This window comes from Hippocampus guttulatus, chromosome 18 (genome assembly GCF_054856545.1).
Source record: "Hippocampus guttulatus isolate MCC_2025c chromosome 18, RoL_Hgut_1.0, whole genome shotgun sequence".
In the NCBI taxonomy this organism is placed as follows: Eukaryota; Metazoa; Chordata; class Actinopteri; order Syngnathiformes; family Syngnathidae; genus Hippocampus; species Hippocampus guttulatus.
The window spans coordinates 1,040,803-1,061,321 of record NC_141278.1 but is presented as its reverse complement, the minus strand read 5'-3'; the positions used below and the strand labels follow the sequence as shown (position 1 = coordinate 1,061,321).

At 48.1% G+C, this 20,519-nt stretch overlaps 1 protein-coding gene across 1 annotated transcript in view; it reads left to right on the top strand.

Moving 5' to 3' along the window:
• csmd2 (CUB and Sushi multiple domains 2) overlaps nucleotides 1-20,519 on the top strand; it is a 115,833-nt gene that overhangs the window by 60,713 nt on the left and 34,601 nt on the right. Inside the window, exons 20-39 of the mRNA XM_086136422.1 lie at nucleotides 242-358; nucleotides 857-1,072; nucleotides 1,807-1,995; nucleotides 2,403-2,572; nucleotides 2,697-2,853; nucleotides 3,136-3,327; nucleotides 3,840-3,966; nucleotides 9,055-9,257; nucleotides 9,403-9,594; nucleotides 10,037-10,175; nucleotides 10,287-10,474; nucleotides 12,034-12,228; nucleotides 12,698-12,814; nucleotides 14,086-14,199; nucleotides 16,015-16,110; nucleotides 16,667-16,870; nucleotides 17,363-17,487; nucleotides 19,546-19,642; nucleotides 19,960-20,064; nucleotides 20,207-20,325. Of these exons, the coding sequence (XP_085992548.1) occupies nucleotides 242-358; nucleotides 857-1,072; nucleotides 1,807-1,995; nucleotides 2,403-2,572; nucleotides 2,697-2,853; nucleotides 3,136-3,327; nucleotides 3,840-3,966; nucleotides 9,055-9,257; nucleotides 9,403-9,594; nucleotides 10,037-10,175; nucleotides 10,287-10,474; nucleotides 12,034-12,228; nucleotides 12,698-12,814; nucleotides 14,086-14,199; nucleotides 16,015-16,110; nucleotides 16,667-16,870; nucleotides 17,363-17,487; nucleotides 19,546-19,642; nucleotides 19,960-20,064; nucleotides 20,207-20,325 (3,062 nt within the window). The remainder of the gene's footprint in view (nucleotides 1-241; nucleotides 359-856; nucleotides 1,073-1,806; nucleotides 1,996-2,402; nucleotides 2,573-2,696; nucleotides 2,854-3,135; nucleotides 3,328-3,839; nucleotides 3,967-9,054; nucleotides 9,258-9,402; nucleotides 9,595-10,036; nucleotides 10,176-10,286; nucleotides 10,475-12,033; nucleotides 12,229-12,697; nucleotides 12,815-14,085; nucleotides 14,200-16,014; nucleotides 16,111-16,666; nucleotides 16,871-17,362; nucleotides 17,488-19,545; nucleotides 19,643-19,959; nucleotides 20,065-20,206; nucleotides 20,326-20,519) is intronic.

The window sequence follows — 20,519 nt, the reverse complement described above, 5'->3', positions numbered from 1 at the left end:
TGTTTTTCTCCCCGCCTACTGCCCAAAGACGGCTGGGAATAGGCTCCAGCACCCCCCCCCCCCCCCCGCGACCCTTGTGAGGATGAAGCGGATCGGAAAATGAATGAATGAATATTGAGGACTCGTAACAATTTTTCCATGTCCATCTACTCTAGTTTGTCCTTTTGAACAACTGACCTGTCTGTTCTCATTTCTCTTCCTGGCTGCACGCGCTCCGTTCCCATCGTCTTTTCGGCACCAGCCCTGTGCGGGGGTTACATCCAGGGCAACTATGGCACCATCCTGTCTCCCGGCTTCCCAGACTTTTACCCTCACAACCTCAACTGCACTTGGATCATCGAGACCTCCCACGGCAAAGGTGAGCAGACGAATTCTGTGCCGACATGTTCCAGCCGTCAGAATCCATTCACCTTACAATGTCATCAACCTTCCATCTTAAGTGGCCTTTATGCATCGCCGAACAAGCCGTCATTATGTGCGAGAGCAGCACTGATAGGCCGGCCTGGGGCTACTTTGCCGCGGGAAGGCTCACCAGTCATGTCACTGTTGGAACGGGGCGAGCGGCAAATTGACACAGACATTTTTTTTTCCGTCTCATGCTCGCGGCTTTTATGTGTTGATCTTCTTTTTTTTTTTTTTTTTTTTTTAAATACCGTGTAGAATCTCCTCCTGACATGTTCGGCTCGTGAAAATAGTACAACACAAAATTACTGAACTACCATACAACTGAGAGTATCCCAACTGAAGAATTATGTGTGAAAAAAAAACAAGTAATAAAAAAAATAATAATAATAATAAATTAAAAATTAAAAAAGACATTTTTAACACTGAGCCTTGATCCCCCATGAATTTTCAGGTGTGCAGTTCAACTTCCACACTTTCCATCTGGAGAGCCCCCACGACCACTTGTTGGTGACGGAGAACGGCAGCTTCTCGCAGCCCCTGTGGAGATTGACGGGCTCCACGTTGCCTCCACATCTGAGCGCCGGGCTCTTTGGAAACTACACGGCTCAGATTCGCTTCCTCTCGGACTTCTCCGTTTCGTACGAGGGCTTCAACATCACCTTCTCTGGTGAGCTTGGGTTCCATGATTTGGCCCTTTTTCAACAGGCTATTGACACAAACGGATGGAATGGAATTGTGAATTTCATGTCTTCATTTCGCATTTTATCTTGCGATCTTGTTCACGAGGGAGCGGGAGATCGACAGGCCGATCGGTGCGGCGTCTGCTGTGATGCGGACTTTGTATCGGTCTGTCGTGGTGAAGAAGGAGTTGACCCAAAAGAGGAAGCTGTCATTTTACCGATCGATGTCCATTCCTACTCTCACCTATGGTCACGAGCTGTGTGTCGTGACCGAAAAAACGAGATTCCGCATACGAGCTGCCGAAATGAGTTTCCTCCGCAGGGTGTCCGGGCTCTCCCTTAGAGATAAGGTGAGAAGCTCGGTCATCCGGAGGAGGGGGCTCAGAGTCGAGCCACTTCTCCTTCACGTCGAGAGGAGCCAGATGAGGTGGCTCGGGCATGTGATTAGGATTGCTCCTGGACACCTCCCTGGTGAGGTGTTTCGGGCATGTCCCACCGGCAGAAGGTAGCCCCCGGGGATGACCCAGGACATGCCGGAGAGACGATGTCTTCCGGCTGGCCTGGGAATGCCTCGGCATCCCCTGGGACAAGCTGGAAGAAGTGGCTGGGGAGGGGGGAAGTCTGGGCTTCCCTTTAAAGCTGTTGCGCCTGCAATCCGACCCCAGATAAGTGGTAGAGAATGGATGGATGGATTTTTTTTGGTTTGTTTTGTCCCCCCCAGAATATGATCTGGAACCATGCGAAGATCCGGGAATCCCACCCTACAGTACCAGAAAGGGCCTCCAGTACGGCGTGGGAGATGCCCTCATCTTTTCCTGCTTCCCCGGTTACAGACTAGAGGGTCCTGCAAGAGTGGTGTGCTTAGGGGGTCGGAGGCGGGTCTGGAGCTCCCCTCTGCCAAGGTGTGTTGGTAGGTGGTCACATACTTTATTTTAGCTTTGGTCACCCCCGTACGCCATGACATCGTCATGCTACCACAAAAGGCTATTCACATGCACCAAATTACCTTATTCATTTAATTTGCAAAAAACAACAAAAAAAAAACCCAATAAACATTTTTGAGCGAAAATGAGTGTTAATCATCGTCAGATTTCACTGGAATGATGTTGATGCACCGCTCAACTTTCCTTTGCGGGCTCTGACCGCGTCGCTTCCACCTCCACTCATTTCCCCATGCATGAGAGAAGAAATAGATATTGCGTGCGCTGAGTCACAATCATATAGCGATTGACATGTCGTCTGCTCTCTCCAAAATCCTCCCCCCATCGCCCTTTCCGCCGTCCCGTCGCTCTCCCCGTCCCCTCTCTTTCTCTCTAGCCGAATGTGGCTCCTCCGTGACTGGCATGCAAGGGGTGCTTCTCTCCCCCAATTACCCCGGTTACTACGACAACAACCACGAGTGCATCTACTCCATCCAGACGCAGCCGGGCAAAGGCATCCAACTGCGAGCGCGAGACTTCCGTCTGGAGGAAGACGACAAACTCAAAGTGAGCGATGGGAAGGAGTTTCCCTCCCCGGGCGTTTGCAGCCACGCGAGCGTGCTTGTAGGCTCACCACTGATCATCTTAATAAAGATCCACCGCACCCCTCCCCTGTCGCGTCACTTTTCAGGTGTTTGATGGCAGCAGTAATTCGGCTCGTCTGCTCGGAGTGTTTACAGGCAACGAAATGCTGGACGCAACCCTGAACTCCACCTCGAGCTCCATGTGGCTGGAGTTTATCACCAACGCAGACAATACCAGTAAAGGCTTTGAGCTACACTTCACCAGTGAGTCACAATTTCACCGCTAACGCAAATGTATGTATGTGAGGTTTTTCCTTCAAGTTTAACTCACGAGAGCCGCCGCCAGCCATTTTTCATCATTTCTACAGAGAATTGAGTTCTGTAGCTATTTAAGCATGGAACCGACCAAAAGAAAGTATTTACATTTCTACCTTTGGCCACTTTTTAGTAAACGGCAGTTGAAGTAAGAAGTGTCATTTCTTTCGAAAGATTCAGTGGCACATTTCCTACCTGACCTCCATGTCTGACCTTTTCGCTCCCGCCAAGGCTTCGAGCTGGTGAAATGTGAAGATCCCGGCTTCCCCCAATACGGCCACAAGCGAGAAGACAAGGGTCATTTTGCAGGGAGCGCCGTGTCATATAGCTGTGATCCCGGCTACACCCTGAAAGGCCCTGAGGTGCTCACTTGCCTGAGGGGGGAGAGGAGGGCCTGGGACAGCCCTCTGCCACTTTGTGCCGGTGAGTCAGGTCATTAATTGGTCCTGCTCGGAAATCTTCGGCTTTATTTACCAATATGTGCAGCTGGTGATCCTCGGGCAAAGGTCTGCGCCATCACTCCATGGTCAGGGTTATAAAATGCTTTCTGGCTCGGGAATGAACTGCCAAAGCAGAGTGAGCGCACAACGTCTATTTTCATTCATTTAGCTTCATGGACAGATCACATTTTACATTCATTGATGGTGGCTTATATTATTATTATTATTATTATAAATATATGTCTCTCTCCGCTGGTCCTTTACCTTTATTACTGGCTTCAATATGATATTATTTTGGCTTCGATGTTCAGCGGCTGCCGTATTTTTGCGCAATTGTCCTGTTCTGATGCCATAATTGTTATCATTCTGCAGTCTCCAATTGCGTATGAAGGATCTATCATGCTCTCAGACAAACAGCACTTATATTCTTCTTGTCAGATGAGCTGGCATGTGAAATGTGGACAAACGGCTTGCGATATTTCCTTCTCTTTTTAGCGGAATGCGGGGGCACCATCAAGGATGAGCCCACAGGTCGCATCCTGTCTCCAGGGTACCCAGCCCCGTATGAACACAACCTGCACTGCGTGTGGACTATCGAGGCCACGCCAGGAAGCACAATTAGGTTGGAAATATGCTCTTTGTTTTCCCTTGGTGGACGCGCGACGAGTTTGATGACCTTCTTGGCTTTTGTTCAATGTCCTTCCATTTGCGCTGCGGTACGCGTCACTCATCCAGGCTGTCATTAATCGTCTGCGAGCTGATATAGGCCTGTGGCCTGTCAATTACAGTCAACGAAAGTCGTGGTGAAGGAAATTGATCCGATAGCAAACATTCGTCTATATAGCCCTCATGTGGCCAATTTTCTACCAAATATCATCATTCATTTTCTCCAGACGTGTATTCATGTGTGGCTGCTGCGCTTTGTTTTGAACACGGTGAATTGGTTTTGTTTGCCTGCCCTGGGAATTCTGGAGCTCCCTCTTCAAAGTCCCTCTTGAAGGTTGTTGTTTGAACAAGCACCCGATTTGGGCTCGCAATGAAAAATCTGGGATTCATCTGAATGCGCATTCTTAACAAGCCGGTGTCCATACACCTGAAATGTCGCCTTAACCTTATTCTCCATTCGGAAGAACAGCCTGCAGGCGTGTCCAGACCATTGTCGGTTTTCTTAGCACGCGCAGCATTGAAATGTGAGCCGCTTAAAAGACGGACTCGAGACGCAAGCGATATCGTATCGTAATACAAAGTAGGATAGAGAGTGAAATGACTGCACGCAAGTGCACTTGTAAAGTGACAGTGATTAGGCGCTGTGCATATTTACAGGGCTTAACGACTTACCCTATTTTCATTTGAACTCACTGTATGACTCACACATTTGCGGATGGCGCTTTAGCTTGCATACAAATGCCTTTTGTGCAAGGTGTGCGCCACGACGCGTTCTCGGGACTACGGCGGACCGACGAGAACAACAGCCCGGCCTGTTTTCTTTCCTTCTACAATGCGCGTTTCTATCCAGCGTTGGCTTAGCATTGCATCTGCATCATCAACTTATTTTGCGCATCTGCCATCGTCGCATCCCTCTTCCTTCTTCATCAAAGTGAATGTGTCGCCTCGAATTCCCTGGCATTCCGCTGTCATCCGTAGTCCTTCTTCACGTACCGAAGGTGCCTTTGATCCCGCCCGCGGGATTCGTTATGAACTCATTCAGTACCAGCCAATTCTGGACCAAATCCGAAAAGACGTTTAAAAACGTCTTTGGGAGTGAATGAGTTAAGAAGAATATGCAATGCATTTTGTCATGGGGTTCCTCGTGGAGCAAATGGCATGGCTGAAGGTGGCACAAGTATTTTCCAGCTTCCCGACTTGACATAGAGGAGAGTACTGGTGGCACGCACACTGCCAAGATTGAGTGCGACGAAATAAACAGTAATTGGAGCAAGTGACCTTGGGTGATCTATTTTCACGATGACTGTCATGAAGGAAGAGAGTGGCATTAAGTGGCATGCCCTCTGATGAGAGAAATGCTCTCCGGTGGTTGGAATCGTTGGCTCACAGCGGGGAGGTTCTGAGATCCTGAACAGCGTTTTCACATGCTCACGTGTCAGTTTTGTTCTCTCTGTGCAGTCGGGCTTCCTTCCTACGGTGGAAAATACAAATAGTTGCATTTGTGACTGTTTTCGAGTTGAGTTGCACTGTGAGGTCAACGCGCTAACCACTGGACCCCCGGACCGCCCTCATATGCTTTAATGGAGGCTATATCATGTTGCACTCAATGTTTTCCTATTTTCGTGGTTTGCATTATCGAACGCAATCTCGCTCAATCTGTTCAGCGCTTTCAAAGCATGCGCAGTTCTCCAGATAAAAAGTTTCACATCAAGTACAAAGTCAAGTATGTCAATAAAATAATACATAAAAGGCACAGCCGTCAGTCCAAAAAGAAGAAATAATATTGACAGGGAGGGGGTGGGGGTGAATAGGAAAAATTCATCGGCCAAAATTCATCTGCATTTTTAAAAAGCGAGTGTGTGATGTCGGGCAGAGATTTGCTTTTGGCTTCCTGACTATCGAACAACGACACCAGGAGCCACTTCACATTTGGGAAGGCGCCTGCGGCGTGTTGACCTTTATTCATGTCTAACATCTCTGGTCATGTCATTTCACCGTGGCTAAGCCGCCTTCCCGATGCGTCCCCGCATGTAGCTCTCTATGTCTTAACATCTCTTCATTTTCCATCCGCATGCACACACGCGTGTATATTGTCCTTGTATATTGTCCTGCATTGAATCATCGGCACACACACCTCGCCAGGCTCCCCACAGAATTTACGACTGCAGCTTGACTGTTTTGTATTCAGAGCGCTCTCCAATTCTCTCTCTGTTTCTTTCATCTGAATACAAAACAGTTCAAGCCGAATCCAAAAGCACTAATAAATTGCATCCTCGCCTATCTCGTCTCCTTCGTGTGACACTTGATTGACCTGTTCTATCGCATTTAGAAGTGGACACGAGTAGAAGAATAAAACCCCGCCCTATAAAGCTTTATGACCCAACATTCTATTATTCTGTGATTTGCACACGGGACGACAAAACCTTTTTCTTTGAGAACTATGTTGCGTTTCTCCACAACACAACCAATGATGTGTGTCCCGAGCAAGCACTTCCATAAAATTGGAGTCGAACGCATCCCACCCAGGCTTGTAAAAATATGACGCCAAAGACCCAGCACACTTTTGCTCGCCTTACATGTCTGTTTTAAGAGCATCTACATCACACATCCAGAACTGAAGGTTATGTTTGATTGGAATCCAGCACATCTCATTAGTGCGGATCCTTCGCCCGCCATGAGCCAACACACACACACACCCTCATGTGTGGCATTGAACAGATAAATCTCAAAATAGAACATGATGCCGTTCGATGTTTGCAGGGGCTGAAGGTTGTCTTGGAACAAAAGTCCAATACACATGCAACAATCTGCACATCAAAACACCTTTCATTGATGTAGGTCGGCTCACGTACAGGGGGATGCGAAAGTGGGCGTGGTATCAAATTTCATGATCATTGCACAGGGCACGAGTACAGAGTGACATAATTTAGTGAAAGGTTACGATCCAAGAGGAAAAAAAAAAAAAAAAAAAGAACTGATCAACAGCAAGAAGCCCGACTGGTTCGCCGGACACTGCCCTGATTATTTCCTCTTCTTTTTTCTTTTTTTTTTTTTTACGGAGTCTGTGGGAACGCACCATCCTCGATTAGCTCATAAATATATTTGGTAAGCTTATCGTGTCCTGCTTGAGGTGTCGGTGAGCGCAATCACGTTTATAGCTTTGCAGGGCAAGCAAAGAAGTACCATTTTATTTGCTGATTCTCTTTCTGGTCTGAGCGAGCCTCCCAAGATGATTTTTGATATCACATCCAATCTTACTTTTTTTTTTTGAGTGCCATTCCTCTGCTCCTAATTTTCTACTCGTCTTTTTAAGATACACATTGGTCGTATTTTGGAGATTTAATGTGGCTGTGTTTTCTGTGCATTCCCTTGAAATGATTCCCATCCGTTTTGTGTGTGTGTGTGTGGGTGCGTGTGAATGTGCAATTTCCGGCTCATTCGCGTTTTTTTTAATTAATATTTTTTTTTTTTTTGCACACGCATTTTGTTCACAATCATGGCAACTTGACAAATCAGCTCGGTGGTGGTGTATTGGCCTTCACAGAACATTGCCGAGTAGCCTGTGGCTGCCGCCCGTGCCTGACACGTTGTGGGAAATCCGATTCTGACACCAATTATGCTAACGCGGCTGGAAGTTGTTTCTCAACATCAACACGGCAGCGGGATGCTGTTTTTCCACGGCATCATTTGAGGCCCAAACACTCGGCGTTGCTTGTGTGTGCGTGCGTGCGTGCGTGTGTGTTTGTGGTTGATTTTATAAGGCCGCTTTTTGCTGTATTTTACCGTTTGCTAGACGAGTCGTCCAACTTTCAAGCTGAAGTCGGCATACCCGCATACACTGTACTACAAGTGTTTTTTTTAGTGTATCCTTCAGGAAAATGACTCCACACTTTGTCATCAGTACGAATCCAATGTCCATGTTATGTGGTAACACGGAACGCCGATCGTATTCTCGTCCTGTGCTTCTACAAAAGCCTGAACATGAACACGGCTGGCCTGCCGATTCAATCGTAGTGCTTCATCTTTGAGATTAGTGACACGTTTGCGACATCCACATAAGATTTTGAATGACCCCGGTGGAGCGGTTGAGAAAACGTCGTGTCACTTTGACTGGCGCTTCATTTACATCTTCCATCCAAGCTCCACATCATTTGCCTGCGCCTTCTCATCTCATCCCAGCACAGCTCGTTTTTTTTATTTTTTATTTTTTGAGTTCATCGATTTATTTTTAAAGGAATGAGTCAGCACGGCGGTGCAGTGATTGTTATCGAGACTGACATGCTCTATATATTGTGTGTACAAAAAATAAAAACCAAGCTGAAGCTTAAGTAGGCGTGAACGGTAAATATTGACAGCCAGTCGGTGTAAAACATCTCCTTGTACACGTTCAAGACCGGAAGCAATTGAAAAGGGCCGTTCGGAATCGGCCGCGCTCAAGATTGGCCTACTTTTTGCACGCTCAAACATGCGCATTCACATCTCGCCGGCTTGGAACATCCAGCTGGATGATAGCTGTCTTTGGTGAAAGTAAAGAGTACATATTTTGACAGTGACATCTTTCTGATGTCGAGGCTGAAAACGAAGTGCTGTGGCTGACGGTAGCCGCTTGACTGACACTGCAAAACGGCCATTGAATACGCCGCATCTGCTGCCTGTGATTATATTTCAAAATGCCGTTTGTCCCTCTGCTTGATTCCTTCCCTTCTTCTTTGAGCAGCCTTTGCTCTGCTGTTATTTTAAAACACATGACCTCCGTCGGTGCACCGATTCATCGTCGCGCATTGCCGTTTCATATCATCCGTTTATTTCCTCACACTCGACTGTACTCGAGGGCTTGTGTCTTTGCGCTGGTTTGTTTTCGTGACATGATGATGACAAATACACAGAAGGTAGTTTTGTCGAGTCCTCCTTCACAGCGGTAACAAGGGTCTCGTTTGGGCTTTGATTAGTTGTGTGGTGCGTGAGGGTGGTTTGGTTTTCGGAGGTCTCAAACTGCGCTGCGTTCTACTGAGGGGTGTTTTCAACGTGTCTTTTCCCCCACTAGTTTGCATTTCCTGGTTTTCCACACCGAGGAGATCCATGACGTGCTTCGCATCTGGGATGGCCCCCAGGATGGGGGGGTGCCACTGAGGGAGCTGAGCGGCTCGGCGTTGCCGCCGGACGCTCACAGCACCTTCAACACCATCAGTCTGCAATTCACCACCGACTTCTTCACCAGCAAGCAAGGCTTTGCCGTGCAGTTCTCCGGTGAGGCTGAGGGTCATGACGCTCGCGGTTACGATGAAAGAGACGGATTTGGATCTTTTTCCTCAAAATAATCCTCACAGCAAATGACAGCGAACAGAACTTGCATCTGAGCGAGGTTTCTTTTTTCCTTCCGCCGCTTCTTCAGTCTCTACGGCCACCTCATGCAATGACCCGGGCATGCCGACTAATGGGACCCGCAGCGGTGACAGCAGGGAGCCCGGGGACCTTGTGGTATTCCGGTGTGACCCCGGCTACATCCTGCAGGGTGCCAACAAAATCACCTGCACGGAAATCAGTGGTCGCTACTTCTGGCAGCCAGACCCTCCTACTTGCACAGGTACAGAAACCTTTTCAAGCACAGCATGCGAAGAGACCTGCGGCTCATATCAGCATATGGCGTGCGATGAGCAAGTTCGGGACTTAATAACGTTCCATCAGATCGAACAAAGTGTTTTGTTTTTTTTTTTACCGGCAACTGCCAGATAACCCCTGTGGCTCGTCTGACTTCTTAAAAGGCTAGACGAAACGGTTCCCCGATAGACTAACTGAATGACAAATTCGATGACATGGTGTCCCAGCCAGTCGCCGCGACAGACACGTCTGATGAGAATGCCTCTCCACAAACAACACAGCCTGCCTGGCTTGACATTGGCTATACATTTCTTAGCGTTGGTGCTCTGCAAAGAAAGTAAATAAATACCTCAATAAGAATCGAATGTTGCTTCAGTGTAGGCAGATTCCCAATTGACCTAATTGTTTGAATTGCTGCCCGCGCAAAGCTCCATGTGGAGGAAATCTGAGCGGTCCAAGCGGGCTCATCCTTTCTCCGGATTATCCGGAACCGTACCCTCATGGGAGAGAGTGCGACTGGACCGTTACTGTCACGGAGGACTATGTCATCGCCCTCAGCTTCAACCAGTAAGATGAAGTGACTCTCCTCCTCTCTCATCCGTTGCAATCCTCCCACAAGTATGTTTGTATGCAGAAAACCGCATCCTCAACAAATGTTCTGTTCTCTCGTTCAACTAGATTCAGCTTGGAGCCCAGTTATGACTTCTTACATATCTATGATGGGCCAGACTCCCTGAGCCCTTTGCTGGGAAGCTTTTATGGAACGGATGTTCCCGATCGGATCGAGAGCAGCTCCAACACACTCTTCCTGGCCTTCCGCAGCGATGCCTCCCTCAGCAGCAATGGATTTGTGCTTCAGTACACAGGTTTGCACTTTGTGTACATTGTTTCTTCTCGCTTCCTTTTCTGCACTCGTCCGGGGTGAGTGAGATTCCTCGGAAGGGAGTATCGATCAATGCCTACCTTGGAGGCTGACGGAATCGATGACTTGAAAAGACAAAAAGGGGCCTGCGGTCGTTTTGCCCGTTTCAGAGCTCGGCTGGCCTACCTTTGCACGTAGACAAATGTGTTTACCGAACCGTCCGGACGTCGATGTACTGCAAATGTACTGTTGAGCGAACAGCGTGGCGAAAAAAAAACCTCATCAAGCTACGGGTCGGGCTATTGTATTTGTTGAGCAGGGGCAAGTTAACAAGCGTTCGGTCAGGCTGCCTGAGGTGCTATCGGTCTCTTTAGCGAGCACTCTTTTGGTTTCCAGGTCTCAGACAGTGTCTGATGAGGCTCGCTGGGGAAAGATGTCGCCAAAAAAAAAAACGTTTCATGGCCGGATTAACATTTAATATATAATAATAACGCATGGCGACAACAACGCAAGGATCCTTAACTCTTGCCGTCTTTCTCATCCAATGCTTTCATTCACCCTTGGGCTTATTTTCACTTGAGCTCACATCACATCTCTTTGGTCTTTTTTGTTTGTTTGTTGGTCTCACATCCATTTTCTTCTGTGTCAAAGAAGAATGGTTGTTCTCCAGTAGCTCTTTTGCAACTCCAACTGTTGCCACAACAAAGCTGTTGCTGGTTGTTGGTCTTTCCAGGTGTCCAAAGAAGGAAGTTCGACCTGTTGATAGCATTTGCTTTGGGGACATCCTGTAAAATTAGATCCATTAGTCCGATTTATGAGAATGACTTCAATGCACGGTGAAAGTGATTTAGGCACCGATGTACTGAATCAAATTAACTTCATAGTACACAACGAGCTGAACTGCAGGCGTCGGAACAGGAGCAAATTGTAACAGAAGCCCTGCTAAGGTGCACAGTACCCATGCCAGGGCCCTCAGGCATGATTTTGCTTTGACGCACATGGGGGAGGGTGTTAGTCAGATATGGAATAAGACTGAGATCAGGGGATGTGAATCATACCGGTGGCCTCTCGCGCGGGTCTTTGTCACCTGAGAACTATGTGACCGATTTCGTAATCAATCTGTCTTACACTCTTATAAGTGGTTGCTAGTGTGTGTTTGTGTTTAGTTTTTGCACCCACTTTTGAGTGCGTTTGCGCGCACGCGGATGTGCATTGTCCTCTCCACTCGAATGCCCGACCAAATTCCGAGAGGAGCAGTTACAGGCGCTCGGCGGACCTCGGCCCTGATGGGTGCCACTCTCGATCAGCTGCCCGTCTATCTCCCAAGAGATACACGTAGCTTCCGCAGCAGTAGATGAGACGGCGCTCTCGAGGGCCAGAGAGAAAAGACAGCCGCTGCGATAGGGTTGCAAAAATAGAAAAGCACAGAAGTGAACGCGTCGGAGCCAACGAAAGAGCAGTGGGATTCGTCCTTTCCATTTCCTCGATGACAACATGTGTTGAACATGGCTAATCTACCCCCCCCCCCCCCACACCCCCACCGCGTGACCTCTTTCCACACAGAGAACCCGAGGGAGTCGTGCTTCGAGCCGGGTCTGGTGCGCAACGGGTCGCGGGCGGGAAGCGAACTGAAGCTGGGCTCCGTCATCAGCTACCACTGCGACAGTGGCTACACGCTGGAGGGAGAACAAACCCTCACTTGCATCATGGGAGCAGATGGCAAGCCAAGCTGGAACAAAGCCAAACCCATCTGCACTGGTAAACACTGACATCTGGAGCTAGTCCCTTGCACACACACATTCCATACCAACGCTTCTAGATTTATCTCGGGTCAACAAACATTCTTCATTTTAAATCATCTCCACCACTTTTTCGTGTGACACCCTGCGGCCATTCAATCAATCGCAAGATGCCTGTAGCGGTCGCATTTCCAAGGGTCCGCCGTGTTTTTAAGAGCTTAGTCATTGTTGTGTGAGCTCACCCAAGACCATCGTCCGTTTTCTTTTCACTTTCCACACCTAATGATCTAACACGCTTTTCTCCGCCTATCCCCACTAAACAAACAAACAAAAAAAAAGTATTTGTAGTTGACGGCAGTTGATGGCATTTGATGAGTTAAGATGGCGGTTTGTGCGGTTTACCGATTTAATTACACGCCTGTATTTTGTATTCTGTATGTATTCTAAAATTCCTCTGGCTGTCTTTTTCTTTTTCTTTTTTTTTTCAGCACTCTGTGGCGGGCAGTATTCTGGTTTGGAAGGAGTGGTCCTGTCTCCTGGTTACCCTGGCAACTACAGCAGCGCCAGGATCTGTCTTTACTCTGTGGTTGTTCCCCAAGATTATGGTAAGATCGTTTCTCTTATACGTTGCTGGTATAAGCCGAGACAAGTCCACCTTTGATCATTTTCTCCCGTGAACCCGCTAGCTGATGGTCATTGACGGTTTTCTGACGTTTCCCTGTCATTTGGAGTGGTATCTGATGTTCGTCAAAGTGACTGGCGTGAAACGTCCTTTTCGGCAATTTTCTTTTGGGGATTCGTATTGTCACCTTCCTACCATTTAATTGCCCTCTGATTTTCACTTGACGTAATTATTTCTCCGTTCCAAAGAGACTGAGAACCCTGCGGTGATAGCGATGCTGCCTGTAAAAATAAACCCACCTGAAAGCCGCCCAACTGCATGTTACTGTCACTGGAGCAATTTAAATTGGTGTTTTACACATCCAGCGGGGGAAATACCTAACCCCTAATTGGGATCTGGAAGATCAAGCTTTTTTGAGCCTTTTGACATTTCCATCGTGAGAAAAAAAAACCCGTCCTGATGCGAAAATGCGATCAAACGATTCACACTCATGCCATTTCAGAAGGGAAGAGACATGTTGGTTGCGTGGTTCTCGCAGGCAACGATCATGTCCTATCATTGTTGAGCCACTCGCTTTGTTGTGCCCGTTTGTGGTAAATGCTGAAGTTGCAATGGCCATTAGAAGACGGGCGACGCTTGAAATAAATTGGCCGACGTTGCCTCCCGTTCGAGTCCCCACGAGGGACCGTGACGGAATTGGCAGTACGCAACAGACCACGCTTGCGTCTTACGAGGGCCAAAAATAAATATTACTGCCATTCATTGGGGCCTTTCTTTCTGCAATGTGGGCAGAGACGATGCGTCCATGGCGCCATCCATTGATGATCAGTTAATGGGCGCCGCGGAGGCCCGATGATTACTTTGCGGTTTCACGTCTGATGAAACGCGCTGACCTCTGGCGCGCCCTCACTCCCCTCCGCTTTCCGATGATCCTCTTTGTTCCTCGACTTGTAAAGGCGACGCAGATTAGCTGCGAAAGGTTAAATATGCTCCGGCGGTAGCGTTTGAGAGGATTGGTTTCAAGGATCAAGGTGACAGCGCTGAGCTCGACTGGCTGCCATTGCGAGACAACCTTTCATCCGTTGACAAACCATCAAGTCAAGACCGTGGTATTAATATTCCCTTTTGTCACGTCGGCCGCGACTCGTGCTTTGGAACGGTTGGTATTTTCTCGCACCCGTGGTCCACATGTGGATCGAAAGCATATTTCACAACGCGGTTTCTCATTCCTCCGCCTTGATATCTTTTTTCTAGTGGTCTTCAGCCAATTTGCATTCTTCCGGACAGCTCTGAATGATGTCGTGGAGGTTTTCGATGGGCCGACACAGACCTCCCGTGTTCTTAGCTCTTTGTCTGGAGCGCACACAGGTAATACGTGCCCATATACTTGCATATGCATGCAAAGACATATGGAGAACCTCTACCGGCGTACGTGCGAGCTGGGTTCGGAGAGTGACAAACTACATGGATGCGTAGGGGGGTTATGGAATGTCACACGTGACTTGTACAGCTTTACCTTCGTATCGTTGCATCGACTTGCTTCGTCGCAGGGTTAACAAAGCGTGAGAGATGCTCAAGATTGCATGCAACGCCAAATACAAGCACGCGTATGTGCAAGCTTTCACAATTTTGGATCTCTCATACAATAGATGGACAGATTTGATCATTTCAAAAAAAAGATGGTAAACAACTCGCTTGAATGAGATAAACATACAAACGAAAAGTTTCAAAAAGTGGGAAGGGAGCTCAATCAGATCATCGCGTCAGTATCTCGGTCAGTCTGCGACTTGACAAAAAAGCAAATTATGATTCCTTTGGTTTGTGTCCAGGGCAGGCTGGGGATTTAAAAAAAAAATCTCGTTTATCGCACAATAAACAAGACGTTGTATTAACAGGGGACTCCTGTCGGCCAACTCGCAGAACTCACCAAGTAGGCAGAGCAAAGCAGAGCTCCCGCATTCTGGCAAAGGAAGACAGACTTAAGGTCTGCAAAGGTGCGCTATCGGTTCGACGCCATCCCCTTGCACGAAACATGTTTACCGCTCAACAGCTGGAGCTTTACTCTCAGTCATAATTGCTGAATCGAAATCAACTCCTTTTGGAGGCCGGCTCCACCCCAAACGTCCTGATGGCTTTGCCTCAAATGAGTGCCGAGAAGCTGGAAACGCGTGACCCGCTTTGCAGCTGGAAGCTGACCGGCGGCTCGATGCTGGCACGCGTTTGATCCGTTCAGGTGAACGCATCCCCTGCGCGGCGAATTAGGAATCGGTCACCATGACGGCATTCTGCTGGGGGGGCTTCCTGCGATGAACTGCCCAGCGTGCCCCGGGGGCCTCCGCTGCGGCGCCCGAGCGGTCATGGCCGTGACACTTGTGGAAACCAGCGGTCGCAGTCCTCCGATGGTGCAACATGTTACAGGAACAGATACATTCAACATATGCGCAGAGTAAAACGACCGTAGAGGTTGGCGAGATATACAGACATACACACATAGTGTGATGTTTCCTTTGGGTGGTTGGGGAGGGGGGATGACGCAAGGGGGGGAGGGGGGGTAAGGATGTCTGCCTCCCCACTACAGTGTGACAGCATGCAGACACGGTGTAATGAGATCCTCCGCCGAGGGGCAGTCAGCAGCTCGAGCACCAAAGACTGAGAGGCAGAGATGCTCAAGCATGATATCGTGCTCTGCGCCTCCCATCTCCGCAGGAACATCACAAGGCTTTAATTAAGATGGTGTGTGCCGTTTGAGATCATCATCAAAAAGGAAAAAAAAAAAAACAGGAAAAATCTTTTTCTTGTTTTTGTTTTCGCTTTAAAGTCAAAAGGGATATTCAAATATCTGCACATGTAATTATAGTCTTGTGTGGTTCAATTCGCCGTGCGTACAAACTGTCACAGCGCGGCTGGACCGGTGGCTTGCTAGTGAGCCATGGCTCAGCTGACATTCAAACCGCTTCTCAATGTGGAGAACGTCCTTTCAACGTCTCCGCGGCCCAAAGCCGAGCATGGTATCGGTGACGAAGCCCGAGCGTGAATAGCGGTCTGTATTTCACACTCACCCGAGTGAAACCAGGAGAGAGGAGAGTGTGCAGCGCCCACGCATAGACGGCATGCCCTGAAGGCACTTAGTTTGTAACACTGCAAATTGTTTCGTTTTTTTTCTTTTTTCACTCTCTATCTCAGGCGAGTCATTGCCATTGGCGACGACCAACCAAATCGTGATACGCTTCACCTCGAAAGGCCAATCCAGCTCGAGGGGATTCCATCTGGTCTACCAGGGTGAGTGTCGATGACGCCGCTGGCGCCGCACGTATTAGCTCTTCAACATCTAAGGACTATCCATCCGTTATCCGAGCCACTTCTCTTCACGGGGGCGTGCCGCAGCCTATCCCGGCTGTTTTCGGGCGGTCGGCGGGGTACACACCGAACGGGTTGCCAGCCAATTGCGGGGCACAAGTAGACAACCATACGCACTCACAATCACGGCGAGGGACAATTTAGAGTCTTCCATGAGATGACCATGCATGTTTTTGGAATGTGGGAGGAAAGCAGCGTACTTGAAGAAAACCCACGCAGGCACAGGGAGGACATGCAAAGGCAGCACGGGAAGGCCGGAACTGGAATCGAACCCTGTACCTCTGCACTGTGAGGCGGATGTGCTAACCAGTCGACCACCGTGCCACCATTTAATATTAAATCACTTTTGTATACATGGGCATGCCAGTCAACATTCTGAATCTTTCTGACGAGTGTATTCAGTGGGGAAAAGTGTCATGCGTATATTTTTTAGCGATCCACATTGAATCGTTAATGTGCCTCCTTTTGCTCTCCAAAGCGGTGCCACGGACCAGCGCAACCCAGTGCAGCTCTGTCCCCGAGCCCCGCAATGGCCGACGAATGGGCAACAATTTTGCCGTTGGCGCCGTGATTCGCTTTGAGTGCAGCCCAGGTTATGTGCTCGAGGGATCGTCCGCCATCGAATGTTTGACAGTGCCCAACGCGCTGGCGCAGTGGAACAGCTCCATCCCCAGCTGCATAGGTAGGACAGGGCTCTTGTAACAAAAACAAGCGCACGCACTCTGGCTTCCTTCCCCCCTTTCTCTCCCCTTCAAACAAGTTGCCTTGCGTGTGAGCCTTGTGCTAACCTGACAGAGATTTGTACCGGAAGCCATTGCCCGTAGAGACAGTCTGCAGCCATGCGGCACGCAGGTGGCAGGCGCTTCATAAGTAAACCCAGAAAAGCGTTGACAAGTCCACATGTTCAAAAACGGAGCACCGCACGCACACGCACAAACACACACACGGGCAGCTGTACCAGATGTGTTTACCAGATGTTTGTTTGAAGACTTTTTCTTTTCTCTGCGCTATGAGACTTGATGATTCTGCAATTAAATGAAATGTTGAATGTGCGCGCGCGTGCACACACACGCACACACACGCGCATATATGTATATATATATATATACATATACATATATGCGCAGCTATTTCTGAAAGTGTGAGATGGTTAATATGCTGCTCTCTTCCGTAGTTCCATGTGGAGCTAATCTCACCCATCGTACCGGGACCATTTTATCACCTGGGTTTCCAGAGCCTTACCTCAACAGCCTCAACTGTGTCTGGAAGATTACGGTTCCGGAGGGATCAGGAATCCAGGTTAGAATTGGATTTAAACTGGGAGCAGAGGGTCATCAACCGTTTCCTGCAAAAACATTTTTTCTTGACCTTCAGGAAAAAAGACCTGGATAAGGAAACAGTCATTCAAGGCACCGTATGGTTAAATTTGCAAACGTTATACAGTATTTTCCAACATTTACGTTAACCGTTGTGTACTTAGCATCGGCCTGGCCCACGTGGTCGTGTCTAATTAGCCGACCGGGCACTAATTGACAGCTCATGAGCAGGAGGAATGTTGAAAAACACATTTCTTCATCAAATTGGATGACATTGTAGCCGTGATGAGTGTGCGTTCCCGTTTCTCCCGAGTTAGTCGTCTTTGCAAGAGTTTGTCACTGAGTCCTTTGGGTTTTGGCCAGATGGAAAGTTTCTTGTCGTACAGTTTAGCTGCTCTGGCTAATGACCTCAGTGCTGTCCCTTAGCTATTAGCCCCCCGCCTTCCCGGCTGAATGTCTGCCGGTCAGAAATATGACACAACACCCTTAATATCAATGTAGCACACACATCGGTCGTGTGTGTGCGGCGTTGCGCTTCCCATCCACAGGCTACATTTCCCTCCATCGACACGGTGCTTTGAAAAGACGACGCGGCACTTTAGGATGTTTGCTCTTCTGTCTTCATTCTCGGTCATGTAATCCTCTCCTCTGGGTCATTGTCCCAGTTGTCATTGTCCTCGCGGCGTTTTTCATGCCTTACGGAGAAACACAAAAAGGCTCGTTTTCATAACACACACCTCGCAATATGGCAGGACCCTTGCTTGGAATCAAACAATTATATTGCATCTGTCTGTTTGCCACTGCGCTTCAAATTAACTTTGTCAAACAAAGGACGAAAGAGAATTAATCGGGGTGGATTATCCAGATTTTTTATTTTTTTTTTGTCATTGTTTTACATTTTCAAAATTTATGAGCTGCTGCGCCGGAAGCAACGACGCGTTCCCAAGTAGCTTCAGTTTCCACTGCTGCATTGCCGTTTACATTTGTGGACAAAGAGATTGGGGTGTCACCAGCTGGAAAAGTCACAGCAGTTAACTGCCCTTTTTCCACAGCCATTTTAAGTGGTCTCCTCATAAAAGATCAATGTGTGATCTCCGTCCTCATCTCTTGAAGATGTGCCACAGCTACAACCCCGCCCCCCACCCCCATTAATTGTCCCGTAAACAATCTATAACCATCAGTTGAAGAACACCCAGTTTATAAGGATGACAAAATGAGAGGTGACATTGACCTTCTTTGCTAAATGTGTAAATCGAACCGTACCACCTAAACGCACTACGCCAATGTCAAGAGCAGGACTATTTAATGATGTCTATTACATTGTCCTAACGCTTCTCATAACTAGCATTCAAAGTGAGAAGTTGCTTCATAATGGATTTCGCGTTCATGCGTTACATGCTGTAAATAAATATCACAGATACGCTAATCTATGAATATATTTTAAAAGTACAATCAGAAGTCATGCATTTGATATGAATGCATTTTATCTAAAAAAAAAAAAAAAATGGGGCTAGTTACACAAAGGCTTCAAGCGGAAGCTTATGATACTCAACAACCGAAACATCCGCAAAATTGATATTTTTGTGAACGCCGAGTCCCAGGCGAGCCATCCAGACTTTCCTTGACTTTGTACTCGCACTTGCTCTCGGACTTTGCTCTTTTCATCAGTTGCTGGTACTCGCGGGCTTTCCGCCACACGGCTGGTGTGATCGTCTTTCGAGAGACTGGCTCTGGCTAGCATACGTCGAGCCCTAGAGTTTCTCAAACTTGTATCCAGCTTGCAGTTGTCGCCAGAAAAAAAAATCTGCTGCCGCCGCTGCTGCAATGTCAGTGGGCAAGCCAAAGACGAGAGGACGGCACGCTTACAAAAAGTCCTAAACTGTCAAATGCCGATGGACTCGTCTCTGTCCGAATGATACCCGAAACGAAAGAGAGAAAGAGATGATGGTATCGTGACCTTCGGGACGGTTAGCTCCTCCATTGCAGATATTCTCTCGCGACTTAACTGTTCTGACCCTGCCGTATGCTCTGCTTCTCTCAGATCCAGGTCATCAGCTTTGTCACAGAACAGAACTGGGACTCGCTGGAGGTGTTTGACGGAGGCGACAACACCGACACCTTGCTTGGGAGTTTCTCAGGTATTCCTCGTGTTGACTTGTACCCCTCCGTTGTTGTTTTTGTCGGTCACTCTGGTGATTTCTCAAGAAAAAGATCAATTGTGTGGCGATCAATCTCGATCCGATTATTATCCTCGTGCCTTTTTGTCTGGGGCGTTAACTTTACTGTATTAATCTCTCTATTATGGCAAGAGGTAATTGTCTCTCCTTCCCCGAGGGGGGAAAAAAAATGCAAATGTTTGAGTTATATGCGTTCACCTGAACAGCAGCAGTTAGTCATGGGCAGCCTAAGCCAGAGATAGGATCGCTAAATAGCGGCCATTTATTTTCTCCCCAAGGCACCACCGTTCCGGCTCTCCTCAACAGCACTTCCAACCAACTCTACCTCCACTTTTTCTCCGATATCAGCGTGTCTGCCGCCGGATTCAGGCTGGAATACAAAAGTACGTAAACTATGAAATCCGTTACCGCCGTTATTATAACTGGCTTGCTGTTCAGTCTGGACAAAGGGTCACACAGCGTTGAATTGAACTTGGACTGAGGTCATTTGAATGCTGAATTCTTGTTCATCTTTCATCCCTTCAGCTGTGTCACTGACCAGCTGTCCGGAGCCAGTCGTTCCCATGAATGCCGTTAAGATCGGGGAGCGCCTTCAGATGAATAATGTGGTGTCTTTTCAGTGCGAACCTGGATACACGCTACAGGTAAAATCGCAAGACCCGCTGATTGGTGTGCTCGGTCGTGTGCGTGTGGATTCCCAGCTGCAGTAACCTTTTGGAGAAGGCCAATACACACCTCCTTCCAATCCTTATTTTAATACTCCTCCAGCATTGATCGATGTCACTTCTGCTAGACTTCAGAATTTAGTCTCTGCACAAAGTCATTTGGAGACAACAGG